Genomic DNA, 18,350 nt, shown 5'->3' on the forward strand with positions numbered 1-18,350 from the left:
TAGAGCGAGGAAAATGTTCAGCAAACCTTTAAATACCCACTGGAATCGTACTAAAATGGCCAAAATATGGCGCACAAACACTGGCAAGAGATCAAGGAGACAAGGTAAGCAATTTTTGTTCAATTTACGCCCTTTATTTTCGACTCCAAAACAGGTTAGTAAATTCCCATACAAACCGTAATGATTTACGCCATTGCGTAACACTCATCGTGACATCAAAATATAAAGGTCAAACAAAGGTCATAGAGCTTCGGCTACCTGTAACGTATGCAGTAGACATTGCGTGTATACAGTGTCACTGAGATACCCGTGTTTCTGTTGTTGACATTGGACAAAGATAAATGCATGCCCTACAGCCAATGTGGACTGTAGGTAGGTTATTATTTTGTTAAACGGAAATTGGCACACAGGTTTTTTCAAGCGTGTATCCGTGCATGTGTGATATTTCATACCAGTAATTACGTTAAGATATGGCGTGCCAGCTGACATTGTTTTTCAGTCACTTGCGAAGGTACAGGATCAAACAACACGAATTGAGAGTTTTTTTGACTGACCCAATTCTGGGTGATCATTATTTGGAAGGCCACTGAAGAAGGTTGGACTAGCTACTTGAAAAAGCATGCATTCCAGTAAACAAACTTGATTTAATTAAAAATATTCACTTTGACCGACCTTGTGTCCAACTTTGACAAGCATGTATCTTTTAAACGTGATTCAAGTGTCATGTGAACGTTTTATTTTTATCAAAACCACTCATATGCCAGTAAATAAAGGTCTTTTTTCTAGTTGTTGTAATTGACAATTTCGCAGCACAAGTTGGTTTGTGGGCATTATATTCTAAGACTTATCGATGACGCAGGTAACGCAATAGCGAGTATCAGTTTGGCACTATTTATTTACAGGTTAAGATTCGACAATAATTGGTTAAATCGAATTATTAAACGTTGTTTTGACTCCTTACATGTGGGGTGTTTCGGTCAAATGGTCTCTTAACGAAACTTTCCCAATCAGATTCCTTTGCAGAAAGATTTATTGGAAGATTTGCATTATGCAAATTTCCCACCAGAATTTGACGAATATTCTCTTTTCCGATCACGCATTTTTTTCCAGACTTTTTCTACCACGTTATTAAACATGAAAGAGAAACAGACAAATGCAATGTGGGGTAAAATAACCATTTGAAGATAGCCTGGGTCAATGTTTTCACCGAGTCGCCACAACATAGCATTTTCTCAACAGTTGCGAATTATGCAAATGTGTTAACGAAGCCTCGCTAACTTTGGTTTTCGTCAGCGCGTGCATTGATTGCCCAGATTTTTTATTTCGTATTATTAAAGACGAAGACCCAAGCTTTATCACAATGTTCCTCTCGAGTCGATACCTGACATACCAAGATGCATTTTAAACCTTCAAACTTACTCAATTTTCGCCTCATCGCGAAGTCCTCAAAATGTCAATTTTTCAAAGAGCCATAAAACCCTCCAAAGTTCTAGAAAAGTTTACATAGGTCCCATTGATAGAAAGTAGGTGAGTTATGCTCTTATTCAAAACCGACCTCGCTTTCTAGCGTTGCGTACTGTTTAAACACAAGCGTATTGAACTTGGCTAATTTTGAGTGAGATTTTTGCATAATTAATGAGGCAAAACCCGTTATTTCGTTTTCTCCAAAATTCTCGAAAACTAAAAATTTTCAGAACATTCAAATAATATTTCCGAAGATAGTTCCCCAAAAGTAAACTTCAGGCAAATTATCAGGAGTTTCGATTTTTCAAGCTTGGCCAGCGATTCTCGAAAGTTACAGGCAGGCACTCTTAAACAAGTTAAAGTCTCCGATCTCTTCCCTAGTTATCCCTCGATCCTCTGGGTAACAGCGAATTTTGATTAACGAGAACTTAACTGCGTTGCGGCGTAGAGTGGTGGAAGAGGCAAACAAGCGACGGAGAGAGAGGGAACACTTATAAGCGTCTGGACTTTAGATGGTAAAATCTATGTCAAGAACTCTCCAAATGGATCACCAACTCGGATTTTTTGCAAGGAAGACCTGGACAATATGTAGCAGACCAAGAACCCGTATCTTTTGAAACATTAAAGTAAAGTCAGGAAAGGGCGTCTAAACATTAATGATTAATCGATTTCCACCACAAAGTGTTCATTTTTATTTTTTGTTGCGTGTTTATTGTCATTCTCTTTTATACCGTGTAAACATTATCTTAAGTTCCGTTATCTTCACTGTTGACGTTCAGAGTCAAATATTTTTCAACCGGTTTGTCGTCCACCTAAGTGCACAATGTAGTTGTTTTGTTTTTTTCCTTCCTCGCACAATACCTCGCTGGTTATGTTCTGGATGAACTCCAGACCAAAAACAATATTTTTTTAAAAAGCAGAGCGACGCTAAACAACCCATGTGCTAATCTGATATTTTTGCAAAAAAGGCGAATGAAGATCTTTCCATTCCTTGTAAAACAATGAATTTGAAAATAGCGTCACTTAATGTCAGGGGAATAGGGAACAACACTAAGAGAAGAGAGGTGTTTAATTGGCTCAGATCAAAAAACTTCTCAATATATATGCTGCAAGAGGCCCATTGTACTGAAAACACAACGGACATATGGACTAGCGAATGGGGTTACAAAACGCTCTTCAGTTGTTGCGCCAGCAACAAAGCGGGAGTCGGTATCCTTTTTAATAACAACTTCAACTTGAAGATTCTAACGGTTTTTGTGGATCCGAATGGCCGTTCCGTAATATGTGATATCGAAACAAACAGTAAACTTCTAACTCTAGCTAATGTATATGCACCAAACGAGGACGACCCAGATTTCTTTCAGGCTGTTTTTAGTCACTTATCCAGCTTCAACTGTGAAGAATTTATAATCGGAGGTGATTTTAATTTAGTTCTTGACCTAGTTAAAGACAAGAAAGGTGGCCTTCCTAGAACACATAAGAACGCCTTGAAAGTAGTTCAAGATTTCTGTGAAAGCCTTGATTTGTCCGACATATGGAGAATTCTCAATCCGGAAGCCAAGAGGTACACCTGGCGCCAACGGCAATCCGACATACCCTGCAGACTGGACTTTTTCTTGTAAGCCAAACATCCATTTGCAATATTACCAAAGCAGACATTATCTCAGGGTTCAAAAGTGATCATTCCATGATAACTCTAAGTTTATCTTTACACCCCAGAGGAAATGGCTTTTGGAAGCTGAATACTTTTTACTATCAGAAGCTAGCTACCTAAATAAAATCAAGGCGACAATAGAAAATACTGTAAGCCAATTTGAAAATGATGAGACGGTCAACCTTATCTTACTTTGGGAAATGGTAAAACTGAAAGTGAGAGAGAGAGATCAATTTCTTACGCGGCATAAAAAAAATCAGAAAGAATGAACAGAGAAGAAGATCTTGTAAAGTCAATCGCAATATTAGAAAAACAACTTGACAACGGAAACAGTAGTGAACCTCCAAGCCAGAATGTTATGGAAAAACTTAACACCCTAAAAAGGGACTTGGAAAAAATAATTGAATTTCGGACCAAAGGTGCAATCCTTCGTTCAAAGTCTCAATGGTATAATGAAGGGGAAAAGAATACCAAGTGCTTTCTGAACCTTGAAAGTCGACATTTTAAACAAGGAACAATAAGTCAATTGAAAATCAACGACACTGACTTTGTCACTTCCGACGCAGCAATTTTCTCCGAATGTAAAATTGCTACTGACTACTTTAGCCTTTTAGATGAAAGAAAAACAGAATAAAAATTTAATACCTTGACCTTATTAAAAAACGGAAGTTTAAACCATATGCAGTTTGTGACATTAACACTATCTTCTTCATTGGAGTCTGTCCTTGAAATAATTTTATTTTTTTAAACAGCAAACAAAGCATCAGAAACTAAACAAAGTAGGAAAAGAAGAAATAACAAGAAAGCTGGCAACTCAACATGCAAGAAATGTGGAGAGGAATGTGTTTCTGTTAGATGGGTTGGATGCGATAGCTGCGAGTTTTGGTTCCACAAGTAAGATGATAAAACCATATTTACAAAGAAAGAGTTACATTGCAGTTACATTCAGTAATAAATTATTAGTGTTTGTTGTTTTGCTGCCACCTTGAAATTTCCTATAATTATATTTTTAAATTTACTTTCTTTTGTTAGTTATAACAACAGGCTATTCAATGTACATTTATTAAGCACCAAAACACTTTCAAGGAATTTTAGAAGGAATTAAATATCATTTATTAAAATAAGTATTATTTTGCTTTGTCATTGCAGCCTATGTGTTGGGATTAAGGATGAAGAACCAAACCAGCAAAATTGGTTTTGCCCAGACTGTGATGGGCTGGAGTAGCTGTCTTAATTAACATTCATAAGAATTTGTGACATACAACTGATTAATTTAATCAAAAAAACGACCGTAATGAGAAATACATAAAGCTGTGTGACATCAAATATCATTACACGAATGTACATTGGATCATAGACCCAATGCAAAAATGGCTGACATTTTGATATTCTTTTGTCTACATTCAAATTGGCCTCAATAGCCTTGTTCTTGAGTTCAACAATCAAAAGAATATTTTACCTTGGACGAGGCTAGTGAGGCTAATTTGAATGCAGACAAAAGAATATTAAAATGTCAACCATTTTAGCATTGGGTGTATAATATGATTAAAACCAACAAGGAACAATAGCACCTAGTTGGTTATAAATAAATTCATATTCAGGAAGCCCAAGTAGAATAACAATTTTAATTAGATATCATTCATTATTCTGAATATCTATCATTAAAACAGGAAGAATGATATTAATATTCTAATAATAGATTATTGTTTTATGAAAGTGCAGCCCATCATGTTATATCCAAGCCAATATTATGATCTCCATCAGGGAATTAGTAAGAAATATACATTTTCCACATTTCTTGTAGGTTGATTTGTCAGTCTTCTTGTTATTTCTTTTTTTCCTACTGTATCGTACAGAGGCGAGTTAATTTGAATAACCAAAATTGATGTAAACTCTGATATTGGTTTATTATAACAAATGGGTATCAGAAAAACACAGTTTTCTGGTGGCTGCTACTGCAATATTGTGAACAATAATATGCTAATAATGTTATGCAAGGTAAAGCATTACCCTCAAAGATGTTGTATTTAGATAATGTATCAACAATGAATTAGGAAATGTAGCCTATTCTATACAAAAAAATATACAATCAGTACTGTTATTGCATTGAATGCTGCTCTGCACAATTTCTGATACATGTCATTTCAAACTGGTTCCAAGTATTATCCACACCTCCCCCACAGAAGGGACGTTTCCAGTCCAGCTTCATACACACTGAATTAAATTTTTGGCACTCAGACAACCCCCATTCTCCCCTCCCCCGCCCCTCGGAAATTTACAATCCCCTCTGTAGCCGGGGAGACTATGGATTATGAATATTGGCTGGAACACAGTCACATTTGATTTGTTAACCTATTACCATGAAGGAAAAACTAAACACGCAAAACATGTCTCATCACAGGCTTTGCTTACTGGAGTGTGGCAATTTAACACTAAATCTACATAAATGTAACAGCTAAAATTTAATGTGAACTTTGTGCATTGTTGACTTGAAAACGTGAAAACTGGTCCCTGCTAACAAACTGATCCTTTCCAAGACTCTTCTCTAGCAGTGTACGTTGTTTTCCTACAATGGTCTCATTTTGATAGTAATCCATTAGATAATTAATTGTAAAAGAAATGAGTTCCAAAACCTTGAACACATGAGCTTCGAAGCCTACGGATATTCTTTTTGTGATTTTCCGACTCTTGATAGCTTGTTTTTAACGGGTCGGTACAAAACCTGGACCCCCAATTTGGACCCCCTTCTGGACCCCCATCTGGACCCCTTCTGGACCCCCATCTGGACCCCCATCTGGACCCCCTCTGAACCCACTATTCGTCAAATTATTTTCCCGCCGTTTGGATTGCGTCATCACCTTTTTACGTAAGTACCGCTGACTGGTTTTTACTCTCCTGTCCCGTGGTGAAAAGAAAATGGAGGTGAGTGGTTTGAGATTTCTTTCGTATTTGACGAGCAATCTGGTTTGCTCTAAGGCCATCGATACACAATCATGGCAAAATCTTAAGGAATAATCTAGGGAGATTCTCATAGAAGCCATTTTCCACAGTATGCGTGCTTAATTCAACTATATTTGCATGATAATGCGCTTCGCAAGAATACGATTTTAATATATGCGTTCTTATATTACAGAAACTAACAAGGAGTGGGCGATTGGAGCCAATATCTGTTGAAGACGATACGGACTGTGTAATTACGGCGTATGTTTGCCCTCTTGGAAGCTATAAGTATATTGACGTGGTAAGCAACACGCTTATACCTCCTCATAGTGATCTACATGTGATTTTCAGTTGAGGTTGGTTAGATAAGGAACACGTGGTCACTGTTAGAATACTTGTCGCATTTGGAAGGTGGCTATAATTGAATTTTTTGTGTTGATGCCACCAGATGGGCGATTGAAGGTCAAATTTATGTGCATGAAATTTTTTTAACCACGCGATAGCTCAAAGACAACGAACTTTAATCTAGATTTCGCGTCAAAACCCAAGGGGGGGGGGGGGGGGTACTTGCAGTATACCTGACGGGGGGGGGGGGGGGATCTGACCTATTTTTTTTAGGTTGAAAATTAACACCCTCGGTATTGTTTTTGGGTCAAGTGGTATGTCACATATTTTGTTTGGGTCTTAAAGTCTGTTTGAATAAATAAATCACTATTGAGGTACTTAGTCTCGCATTATTTGGGTAGAAAATGTCGATGCCAAGTATTTTTTGTGGGTGTAAAATTCAGGCTCATGTATTTTGTTGGGTTGGCAATATGAAGCTCCGTCAGACCCCCCCCCCCCCCCCCCCTTCATGTATACCCCCTGGGGTAAAAACACTCCGTTACAACACTTCTTAGCATCCTAACTTCGCATCGCATCAAACACAGCAGGTGTCCTAGTAATCTTACTTTCCAAATACGGTTCAAGTTATACAGTGTTCACGTAAAAGGTCACGCAATTAAGTCATGCAATGTTTAAGTGAAGCGTCACGCTATGAATTCCTTATGTTTTCACCAATTAAAGCTGAACGTTCGATTTAAAGTCCCTTCGCTCAGCAATTTGCATTTCAGATACCAGCAAATTGAGAAGTAAATCATCATATTTAAGGCATTTTAGATAGAGGCAGTGCAAAACTACACACTTATTCCCTTAGTTTGGGGCAGTTCATGTTGCTTATATAAAAAAAAAAAAAAACTCTGGATAGGGGGCTATGCCCCCACTTCCAGTTTTCCTTTTTTAGTTCTGGTTATGGCTTAGTGGTTCTTGCCTCTAGGTACTTTTGGAAAATAAATTATGTAAAATATTTTTCACCCACTTTTTACCCCTTGTCCGCAATTCCCATAGACTTCTCTCTCCTTTTCCACCGCCCTTCCTTACCCCTAGTCTACTTAAAATGTAACTGGAATTTTCTTTTCTGTAGAAATCCGAGAAACAAGAAAAGGGACAAGACATTTCACGGTATAAAGTTTTGATGTTGCTTTTGTACTTTTCAAATGGTGAAAATGCTTTATGAGTAGTAATAATAATCCTGTTTTTTTTTAATTGTGAAATGTATATTTAATTTAGGAAACGCAAATTGAGGAAGAGATCTTTCTCAAAGAGTAGGGAGGAGAGTAATTTGAAGAATGAGGACATAGATGAGCTCATTTCTGTTTTGTCATCCTCATCTTTGGAGTCTACCCCAGTCAAAAAGCCATGTTTAGAGAAGTCATGCTCACAAGGAGACACAAATAAGTATGTTCTTTGTTTATGCACTGTGAAAAAAATCTTAAGTAAGAATGACCCTGATGTAACGTGTTCACAGCAACCTTTAAGCACAACAGGTGTCTGTTTTTTGATGATTTGCACTAACCTTGCTTAAAAATATTTCTTTACGTAGAGTTGCTAAGAATTTATCAACACTCATGTCTGATGAGGAGTGTGAAAAAGAAAACAGTGAATCTCCTGACGTCAGGTAATGAAATACATGTACTGCAAGCCACATAATCACCCTAGCTATAGTATAGCAACAGAGATTCCGATTTGTTTCTACATTAAGCTACTTTGGCATTTATACAGCTTTATATATTTTTTGATTTTTGATTTTTCTTTTAATTTTTAACTGTGCCAATTTACTAGAGTTGGTATGTTTGCAACACCCTCCTGAAACCAAAGCACAAAATATTATTTAAGGTGTATATGAGCCAAGGAGTATATTATACCAGTATACGAGCCAAGGAGGAAAACACTTCTTTCCCCCTCTACCATTTTCCTTTTAAGAGCCTGTCTTTATGCCTGAAAAATTTAGAGATTGTAAGCTGACAAAGTACAGAATAAGGTATGGCAAATATGATTCTGGATGTAATAGTAAAGTATTGAATGTTTTATATCTTCAATAGGGAAACAAATGCCCGACAATCTGGAAAAGGTGTGATTGATAATATTTCTGCATTAAAGATCCTGTTTGGTCCTAACTGCGAAACAACGGCAAAATCGACCCTCCCAGTGAGAATAGCAACAAATGAGACCACTGTTGTAGACATGCGGAAAATAAAAGATGATTGGCAGGATGATCACCGTTGGAATGCAACTAGTGGTGCAAAGGAGAAGAAATACAAAGTCTCTTTTGAAGAAGGCAATGTAATTGCTAATCCATCAGACAGTTCTAACAATGTTTACAAAGTCCAGCGCCATAGATTCGTTCACGACTCTGCTAGTGACTTTCACAGATTGGTAATTACAGTTAAAACACCAAAGGGTGAAACCTATCCATTTGCTCTCGTGCAATATCGTTTTGATGAAGAGCCTCATGTCGTTGTGAATAAGCCACACGGAAACTCAAAGAATGACGTTCCATTTGTGCCCACAAAGAAAAGTACTCTGGAAAAGCTGACTGCTGCTGTAAAAGAACACAACAGTATAAAACGAGCGATGCACAAAATTGAAGAAGGCTCTGGTGGACTCATGGCATATTCTCAGTCATCTTTGCCACGAAACGAGCGCCAAGGAAAGTACATACGCACAAAAATGAATCCAAAGCCATCAGATCCGATAGGAGAAGTGATTGCCATGCAATACAACGAAGAAAAGAAGTTTGTCCAAGGAGTCATTGTGGAGAACAATTGTCCCACTGTTATTCTATTTTCAAAAGAACAGATCGATGACATTGCCAAATTTTGCACAAATGATAACGGCGTCAACTCGCCTTTTTGTGTTGATATGACGTATGATATAGGAAACTTTTATGTTGTCGTTACAACATACCGGCACATGCAACTACGATCTCGGGAGACTGGAAAAGAACCTGTTCTCGTGGGCCCAGTCATGATTTGCTCTAAGAAAGATCGTGAGACTTACCAATGTCTTTTCCAGAAGATGACAAATGTCTGCCCAGACTTGAGGAATAAACTGAAAGCGTATGGATCAGATGGAGAAAGTGCCCTCATCAAAGCATTGGATCTAGAATTTCCTTTTTCCTATAGCTTTCTGTGCCGAACACATATTGTAAGGAACATCGAAAACAAAGTCAAATCTGAATTACATCTTTCTGATGCTTTTTTCAGAGTAGTCCTAAAAGATGTCTTCGGCGATAAACACCAGCAGGGACTTGTGGACTGTAACAGTCGCGCCGAATTTGAATTGAACCTCTCCAAACTCAAGGTTAAGTGGGATGGGTTGGAACTAGAAGAGCGGAAAAAGAAAAAAATGCCACAAGATGCTAAATTCTTCCTCTACTTTGAGAAAAATAAAGCTGAGTCAATATATCATCACTGCCGACCAAGTCTGCTTCAAGAAGTTGGCATAGAGGAAGACATGTTTGACAACAACTGCCCCGAAGCCATGAATGCATCTTTGAAATCCTGGATGGAAAACAAAAAGGGATATATTTCACAAGTTGTTACTGACATTCGAGGATTTGTCACCAAGCAACGCCACGACGTTGGCAAAGCATTCACAGAAATGTCAGGTCCATACACCCTGAAAGATGAGTATAAGGATGCAAAGATGCCCCCGGACTTCTGGGCTCTTGAACCGTCTAAACGAAAGCTGCTTCTAGACAAAGTCTCAGCCGTTCCAATGAAAGTGGTCGATGATATAGCAGAGGAGCCACTCAAAACAGAACTGCAAAAGCTCAATGCAAAATTTCCAGATGATCAAGTCACTGCATTAAAGTTTAAAGTAGAGAGAATCTTGAATGGCAACATTCGTGAGGGTTTCCATGGACCCAAGTCCCGAATAGTTCCAAGCGAGTCAGGCAGTCAGCCGCACGTTATTAAGTGCACAAGTGAACACAACTATGTTTGTTGTACTCCATGTCTCCAATTCCAGATGCACAGCATATGCTCTCATTCATTAGCAGCGTCTGCGGATAACAATGACCTCCACTGTTATGTTGATTTGTACCTACGGAAAAACAAACAGACTAATTTAACTGCAGCGTCAATGGCAAATGTGAGTCGCCATGCAGGAAAGAAACCTGGTCATACGGCCAGGAATAGAAAAAAGCAAAAAGATTCTGTTGAGCTTTCACATAGGGCAACGCTTGGAGAAGTTCTACGAGATATTCCAGCAGACTGTAGCAAATAACAATATTCAGCAGAGCCTTGTGCAGCTAATAGTTTGAAGGTAAAGTTCACTCGTACAACCTCTACAAGACCGCAAAAACCAGTAGTTCGCCCCACAGAAAACACTCCAGTAGAACTAATACAGATAAGTGGAAACGTACGTAAATGTGCTGGCTGTAGAGGAGATCTAAAGAGTGGACCATCATCGAGCTCAACTGATGATACGTCTGGAGAGAATCTTGACGGTCAGTATTGCCTACGACACAAAGAGGAAGACTACGTTTTTATAAACAAGACAAACCAGTGGCTAAGAAAGTTTGAAAATAAGCACTATCATGTTAACAGAGATTGCATCATTGAGCGAAACCCACACTTTCAAGCAAAAAATGTACAGTTGTCGTTGCCTCATACACTAAATGCAGAATTAACTGCCTTTCTGGTTTCACGGCTGGATCCTTAAGCAAAACGGGTCCTTACGAACTTTAGTGTTCAGTTTCTTTCAAAAAGATTTTTAATGTTGAGTTACAATAGACCATTTTAAGGTTAATTGACGCCATATTGCAGGGGGTGTAAAACTACCGAGGCGAGCGAAAAATTTACAGTATTTAAATGTATGGAAAAAGTCGCGAGTTTTGATGCTCGATAATTTGGGGAAGGTTGACATTCTGCAGTTTCTATGAATAACAGACAATAGACACCAGTTACAGTCAACCCAGGTCACGCGTGAACGATATTTTTGAAATTTGAACAGAGTTTAGAAATTTACATGTCAGTTTTCAAAATCGCCAACGAGATTTCAGAGTTCCCGTATAAATTTCCCTAGCTTATTGACAGTATAAAGCTATGAATTTTTCTTTACATTGCAAAATTGAATATTTCAAGAATAACAATTGTTTCCCAAGTATTTTGAATCTTTTTTTCAGTTAATGCGTCTTTTTCGAAACGATTTCCAGAGAGATGTCCAACATTTCATTCACACGTCGGACATTACAAAGAGAAATTCGAATGTTCATTTCATTCTTGGAATTACTGTTTACGCGTGACCTGGATTGACTGTAAAAGAGATTACCGATCAAATTTGAGAATAGAAATGAAGTCTTGCACACAAAGCCGCAAATAAAGATTTTGAATTTCCAGATATTTGTCTGTAAAACCGCGCCGTCATTTGCGGGAAAATTTACAAGCATTTGTATGAAAAACAAAAACTATGATTTCTCGCTTCTAAGCCTGCCCGAACCCTTCAAATTTAGTCGGCAATATCTTCTGCTATATGTATTTACTTCCTAATTCATAGAAATTAAGGGCAGAATGTCAATCGTCTTCAAATTATCGAGCATCAAAACTCCCGACTTTTTCCATACATTTACTGTAATTTTTGCATTCGCCTCCGTAGTTTTGCACCCCCTGCAATATGAAGTCATTACCCTTGAAATGGTCTATTTAATCTTGTTGATATTAGTCCGTTATTAAAATAAAGTTGATGTTTTCTGTTGATCTTAACTTTCTGTTTTTTTATTGCGTGCACAAATAGATATGGTACACAATGAGGGGCTATACAGGAAGGTTAGCACGTAAGTGATAAAGCACAAATCTTACCTCATGCTCAGTGATTAGCTCGAAGCACGAAATACTAACTTGAAAAAGTCTCGAGCCGTTCAAAAGCAATTCCCATTCATTATAGACCTGTTTGTAAGAAAAGTGTTTGTTTTGCTTTCCACACTGATACTTCAGTTCACCTCCGACAGAGAGAATTAGACGCAAGATGTTTTCGATGGATGTGGCCGCCATCTTGGATTTGAAGGTTCGTCACGACTACTATATATGGAAAATAATGGACAGGGACAAAATTTGGACGCTCTAGGGGAGGGAGCGGTGCGTGCCGAGTTCAAACAACATTCTTCACTTTTTTTTTCCTTCGCTGACTTAGACGACTTTGAAAAAATAATAAAATAAAAAATATATATATAAAATAAAAAAATAGGGGGTCCAGATGGGTTCCAGATGGGGGTCCAGATGGGGTCCAGATGGGGGTCCAGATGGGGTCCAGATGGGGGTCCAGAAGGGGGTCCAAATTGGGGGTCCACATTTTGTACCGACCCGTTTTTAACACACAAGACTGAAGACACAAAGTTATGTCATGGAACTGACATAGATCAGATTTGTGGGGATTGGAGGCATTGTGGAATCCGTCACCGAGCACATACCGCCTTTCAGAACCAGTCAGGGGGTGGGCATTCTTGTTGTCATCAGAGGTTTGTAAGGGCTTTGAAACATCCCGGTATTCTGCTGGAACAATATCAGGTACACTAATGTCCTACAAATGTAAACAGAATAAAAAATTATGTTGGAGGGAGGGAGATCATTTACATTAACCTCTGAATCTTGTCTTCAAATTGACAGAAAAGGGACTATTCTACACTTGCTTTAACATTACAATTCAGCCTTAATTAACAACTCCCAAATATAAAACTTCCACTTAACCACATGCAGATGCCATTGTCATGTACTACTGGGCCCAGCTGTTCAAAGCCCGATTACGCTAATCCTTGGTTACGGTGAACTTTCATTTGATTACGTGTATATTCACTAATCCATAAGGATTCGTCCGAAATATTTTTGTACCTAAGTTTTACCTTAGACTTTTCTTTATCATTAGCAAGTAAAATGAGCCTTTCAAATCATTTTTAACGAGTGAGACAAAAACCATGGTTAACTTTTAATCTTGGATTAGCCCTTATACTGGCTTATGAACAACCCGGCCCTGAACTATAAGTAATCTGTAGTATGTTAATCTTTAGGATAACAATTAAAACATTTAACAATAATATTTCAAAACATACTTTGAATGGTTTCTTTTCAAGAGTGGGTTGTTCCAGACAGCCACTGAAAGATCCCCACAACTGCTTTGTTGTTGTGGGTTCCCTGCAATCCATGTGCCTGACAAACCCACATGGAATGTCAGATATAAAAAGCAGTGGGTAGTGCTTAAATGACTGGTACAAGTCAGCAGGATCACGTACAGATTCTTGGAGTGTCAGAAACTTGGAAGCAGCTGTAATCTAAAATAAACAGAGATAGAAGTTCTTAGAGATACTATAATAAAAGTAATTTTACATGCAGAATATAGTTGAGATTGATTGGTCCTGCTATACCAAAAACAAAAAGATCAAATGTGTAGTGTAGGTATTGATTGTGTAAACAATCATGTGACGCTCACCCCATGTCTACAAACAACGTGGTAAAAACCACCTGTGTGTCCATCAACCTTTGTAAATCCATGGCATGGACACGGACCAACAAGAAGAGACTCGTACAACCCTTGCATGTCAATCTTCATCCTTGCCTGTGTAAGAACAGAAAATATAAATGGTATTATTGTTTCTTTTGGATGGCAAACCAATCTTACAACATCATATCAGAAGGTCAGGCAGGGTCATGCGATCAGTGGGTTATGCCATTAGTGCTATTATTATACATTGAACTCACAATCTCTTCTGATTGGCGAAATCGTACAGTGAATTTTGGAAACCAGTGCTTGCTCCATATTATACTGATAATTATGCCAAGGAGACTCGAGGTCACATGAATTCATGTATGACTGCGGGGTCAAGTTTGCAAGCTTTGTGTGGCTTGTTATTGGTGAAGATGCAAAACAACATCCAGATTTGCAATTGAATGTTTACTGTTGCAACATTTTTTCCTTCAATGTAAAATAAAACAATAATAATATTATAAGTTTCGGTTTTGTGATAGCCAGAATAATCAAGGTCTTGCTAAGAGTTATCAGCCGAAGCAGAAGGATTCTAAGATTCTATGTGTGGCTTGCTGCTGGTGAAGAAGCATAACAATGAATTGTTTTCTTTTTTCGTTCAATGATTAGTAAAACAATTTTCCGATTATGATATCCAGAACAATCAAGGTCTCCCTAATGAGACCTCGTCCAATAATATAAAATTGCTACAATTACCAATGACTTGCTTGATGTTGGAATGTTGCATTTTTCACAAACATCTTTAATACATCCAGCACTCATCATATCAAGTGCTGAAATGTCCACGCTTTCCTTAGAAATTATGCCATGTAGGAGGGCTGGGTCGCCTGAAATGGATCATAAAAAATAGTAAATACATATTTAGAATTCAATGCAAGCTGTAAAATGACAGGATTGATGCAAGTGGCATACGTATTAATTTCAAAAGAATTTCAAACCTTGATAGTTATGCTTTATGCTGTCCAATACAGTGCTCTTCTTCTTATCCTCTGTATTTACAACGACAGGGCCACGCATGGAAGGAGCATTAATTGGAGGTATTGCCATCTGGTGGACTTGAAATTTTTTGCTGCGACGTGTGTAAGTGGTACATTCCACCCATCTTTCCTTCAATTGCAGCATAAAATTCTCCAGAGATATAGGGTTATCTGTTGCACATTCTGGTGGTTGATAATTGATCTGATACAGAAACAACCACTTCAAATTCAACAAACTTTTAAAAATTCTGTGCAATCGCTGCGCATTAATTCTTATATGTTACTGGGAAACAAATGTCTCTCATCTTGGCCTTTGACACAAAGCGAGTACCTTTTACCTTCACTGTATTTCAACAATATTGAAGAGAAAATAAATAAATTTGTCCACTGTTTTATTATATTGTAAGGATTATGAAGATAAATTTATTGCCAGTGTTCTACTCATGACTGCAAAATTTCACTGGAGAGCAAACATTTCTGACTTCATTACGCAGGTCAAGAATTCTCGAGTTTTTATATATAAATTAAATATTTACTTATTAAGTGGTATTCGTCAGCAAATTTGCATTCTGACTAGGTCGAACAAGGTATTTGTATTTCTGGAGTTCATCTGTATTTAGCTCCAGCTGCGACCAACTTCATGCAAAAAGCCCCTTGTGCTAAGATTCAATATCATGATTCTTTTGGCCACATGGAATGAATTATGCACTGTATAATGTGACCATTCAATCAAAAGCTCCTAAGCTTTTTTTTTTTTTTTTGGAATGGATTGGCTAGTGAACATATTTACTATTTTTACTGTAGTTAATTAATTTTAGGAAATCAAGGTGATACACAAAAGAATAGAGCATATACACATTCCCTTGAATTTAAGCGTTTAAAGATACCCACCTCACTAATACTGCAACAATTTTTTTCATTCCCATCCCCAAGGTACAGCTCTTCAACTGTTCCACAGATGCCGCCTATAACATCATCCAAACTGCGATCTGTTATGGCCTCAAAACAATAAAAGCCATTGTACAGCAAATTGGCTAGGCCTTTTAAGCTCATTTTCACCAGGATGCTCCTGTAGAAACGAAATTACAAACACAGGTCATGTACATGTATTTAGGTCAAACTGGATGAAGTATGCATACAGTCAAATTAAAATACACTCTCACATGCCATTATATGTTATAGAGAACCGGTAACCAAATACTTTAATATTGTTTGAAACCAACCTGGACTCTTTCTGCCATAGCTTGGAGCTTGCTTTCAATTGCTGTGGATATAGGAACTCCTCTACGGAAAAGATGTCGCCATTCCACCAGGATTTCCAAAGACACAAGGACTTTGTCCGAAATATTGAACATGCCTAAATCATGCAAGAAGATAAGCAAAAAAAGGTCATCCTAAGCCAGGTAGATTACAGTAGTTTTGGGTGTTATTCAACTACACTGTATCAAAATAAAGTGTGGTTATTAAATACAATGCCCACAACCACAAAATGGATAGTCGGTGGAAGTTCCACAGAGAGGCATCTTATAGACCAAATTCTTCTTTAAGAAAGTATGAGCCACAAAAACAAATCATAAGAGAACCTGCAGCTTCACAATATTAACAAGATGCCTATACTGGCATTTACGTGTGATGCCCCTTGATTCTTATAATTGTATGCTTCGCAGACTATCCTAGCTAATGGAATATTTTGAGTCACAAAGATAGCATTATGTTGTTTCCCTTGTGTTACGCGTCTTATCGTTATACCGGAATTTCTATCACAATAACGTGGCCTGACTCACGTTTCTGGTTATGTAAATAAACGTGTAAGATTACAAATTGTTTTCGTTTCACCAAAAAAAAAAACAGAAAGAAAACAGGCAAAAAGCTTTCCTAAATGAAAACTGTTAGTACAAATGGACAATCAAGCCTTTAATCTTTTTGTAAAGTGGATTTCCAGTTGCGTTTGAGCATCAATTCGACAAAGTGATGCGATCTGCGTTCTAGCTTAATACCAATGACCTTTCCCTCGCATATTCTGGATGGTTCTACAACTGTCAAACAGAAGCATGATTCCTCCGCCTTGAACTCTCCGATTTCCACTGTTTTTACTGTCGAGTGTTTCTTAGAAGTTATTCTTTCGATTTACCGCTTCAAAAGGGTTAATTTTCTTTTTGAAAACGGCACATTGGAATCTAAAACATTAAAACAATATGGCCACGCCACTAAAGTAAAGCCTTTTCAGTTCCACCGAGAGACCACTAAGACCTGAATAATCACCATAGTAATTAACTCCCCTCCTATCCCTCCTGACCTACACTAAGATATTGCATTCTGATTGGACCGTTTTTGTTAAAGACAATAAGGACAATAGGAGACGAAAAGATCCCCTCTAGGAGAAAACTGAATTTGATACATCTAAAACGAGTTAATAATTAAAAGATGCGCATTTGTGGATACAAACGGCCCCCATTTTATAACGTGCATCCCACGTAATTAAGGCTAACATCAAAGCTGTCAGTGCATTCACTGCATTCACTCTAGACATAATGCATCAGGTTTCTTCACTTATAATAATATTGTAAGTTATAGTTTTGATTTGTTTGTGTGTTTGGCTATGGCTGTAAAACAGAGCTGCAGATAATGTTGATAATCATGCAAAAACAAAACAAACAATAAAACTAATTATTGTTACCTATATCATAAGGAAAGACTTGATGCATTGCTTGGCAACTTGGACTTTTGCAAAACTTCACCAACAGTTTAATTTTTTGGAAAGGATTAAGGTTAGTTAGCACCGGCAGGGATTCTCCTCTTTGGCCTGGGTGACCCTTTTCTCCAGACAATGGACCACTACACAGCCCGCAAGTAACACAGGAAGGTGCTAGAGATGCGGGCCATCCTGATATATCCAAGGAATGGGCCTGCTGAATGACAGCAGTTGGAATATTGAGTGGCAAGGATCGTTTCATGTTAAAGGGGAAGTATCATGGGGCTTTTGATATCTTTTGTTAAAAATGATGAAATAAGACCTTCAATCACCTGCCAAATAATTCTAGAATAACGAGAGGAAAGAAATCAACTTAATTCTTGAAAGAAACAACTTCTGATCTGTTCTAGCGCATTTTGGAAACAAAAATGCGAGAACTTGAAAAACATTAGCCTAATATTTTTCAAGTTTCAATCCAAACCAGCCAACCCTGTCTCTGGCCAGGGGCACTAATCGACAGTTTTATTGCACTGGGGTGGTAATTTTTAACAAACTTGACAATTATTTCGTTGTCTCTACTGACAGTCAAACATTTTTGGGTTTTGAAATGACAGCAAATTTTCGTGATACTTCCCCTTTAAGCTGAACTGTAGAGGTGCGGCTTATAGTATCCACTGGCTCATCACTGGCAGCACTGTTTGGTATGGTTGACGGGATTTCTGACCCAACAGCATTTGTACTGAACAATTCAGCACCAGACGATGTT

The 18,350-nt window shown here is 37.8% G+C and overlaps 2 protein-coding genes and 3 long non-coding RNA genes across 7 annotated transcripts in view; 3 read left to right on the forward strand and 2 right to left on the reverse strand.

Annotated features, from left to right (window-relative positions):
- The window catches only part of LOC146483249 (uncharacterized), a 333,500-nt gene that overhangs the window by 224,180 nt on the left and 90,970 nt on the right, over positions 1-18,350 (forward strand). The gene's annotated exons all lie outside the window — the stretch shown is intronic.
- LOC146483266 (uncharacterized) lies at positions 3,961-4,557 on the forward strand. The gene is made up of 2 exons (XR_014863928.1): positions 3,961-4,012; positions 4,268-4,557. It is a non-coding gene; the product is annotated as an uncharacterized LOC146483266 (long non-coding RNA).
- Positions 4,730-18,169, reverse strand: LOC146483267 (HMG domain-containing protein 3-like). The gene is made up of 9 exons (XM_085106327.1): positions 17,570-18,169; positions 16,116-16,249; positions 15,784-15,961; positions 14,854-15,094; positions 14,612-14,742; positions 13,862-13,987; positions 13,485-13,703; positions 12,744-12,958; positions 4,730-5,816 (listed from the first exon to the last, which is right to left on the reverse strand). Exons 3-9 carry the CDS (start codon positions 15,943-15,945, stop codon positions 5,723-5,725), a joined length of 1,188 nt encoding a protein of 395 aa, XP_084962453.1. The 5' UTR covers positions 15,946-15,961; positions 16,116-16,249; positions 17,570-18,169; the 3' UTR covers positions 4,730-5,722.
- Positions 5,855-12,144, forward strand: LOC146483268 (uncharacterized). Of its 2 annotated transcripts, XM_085106321.1 has the most exons (5): positions 5,856-6,359; positions 7,521-7,558; positions 7,667-7,834; positions 7,980-8,054; positions 8,479-12,144. In XM_085106321.1, exons 4-5 carry the CDS (start codon positions 8,005-8,007, stop codon positions 10,664-10,666), a joined length of 2,238 nt encoding a protein of 745 aa, XP_084962447.1. In that variant the 5' UTR covers positions 5,856-6,359; positions 7,521-7,558; positions 7,667-7,834; positions 7,980-8,004; the 3' UTR covers positions 10,667-12,144. The 2 variants fall into 2 exon arrangements, with proteins under 2 accessions (XP_084962448.1, XP_084962447.1); XM_085106322.1 differs by lacking the exon at positions 7,667-7,834 and having other exon boundaries at positions 5,855-6,359.
- Positions 10,344-12,625, reverse strand: LOC146483269 (uncharacterized). 2 transcript variants are annotated; one of them, XR_014863926.1, is made up of 3 exons: positions 12,241-12,625; positions 10,806-10,900; positions 10,344-10,483 (listed from the first exon to the last, which is right to left on the reverse strand). It is a non-coding gene; the product is annotated as an uncharacterized LOC146483269 (long non-coding RNA). The 2 variants fall into 2 exon arrangements; XR_014863925.1 differs by lacking the exon at positions 10,344-10,483 and having other exon boundaries at positions 10,766-10,900; positions 12,241-12,613.

The sequence above is a fragment of the Pavona decussata genome, unplaced genomic scaffold (genome assembly GCF_977016875.1).
Source record: "Pavona decussata unplaced genomic scaffold, jaPavDecu1.1 SCAFFOLD_40, whole genome shotgun sequence".
NCBI classification, from domain to species: Eukaryota; Metazoa; Cnidaria; class Anthozoa; order Scleractinia; family Agariciidae; genus Pavona; species Pavona decussata.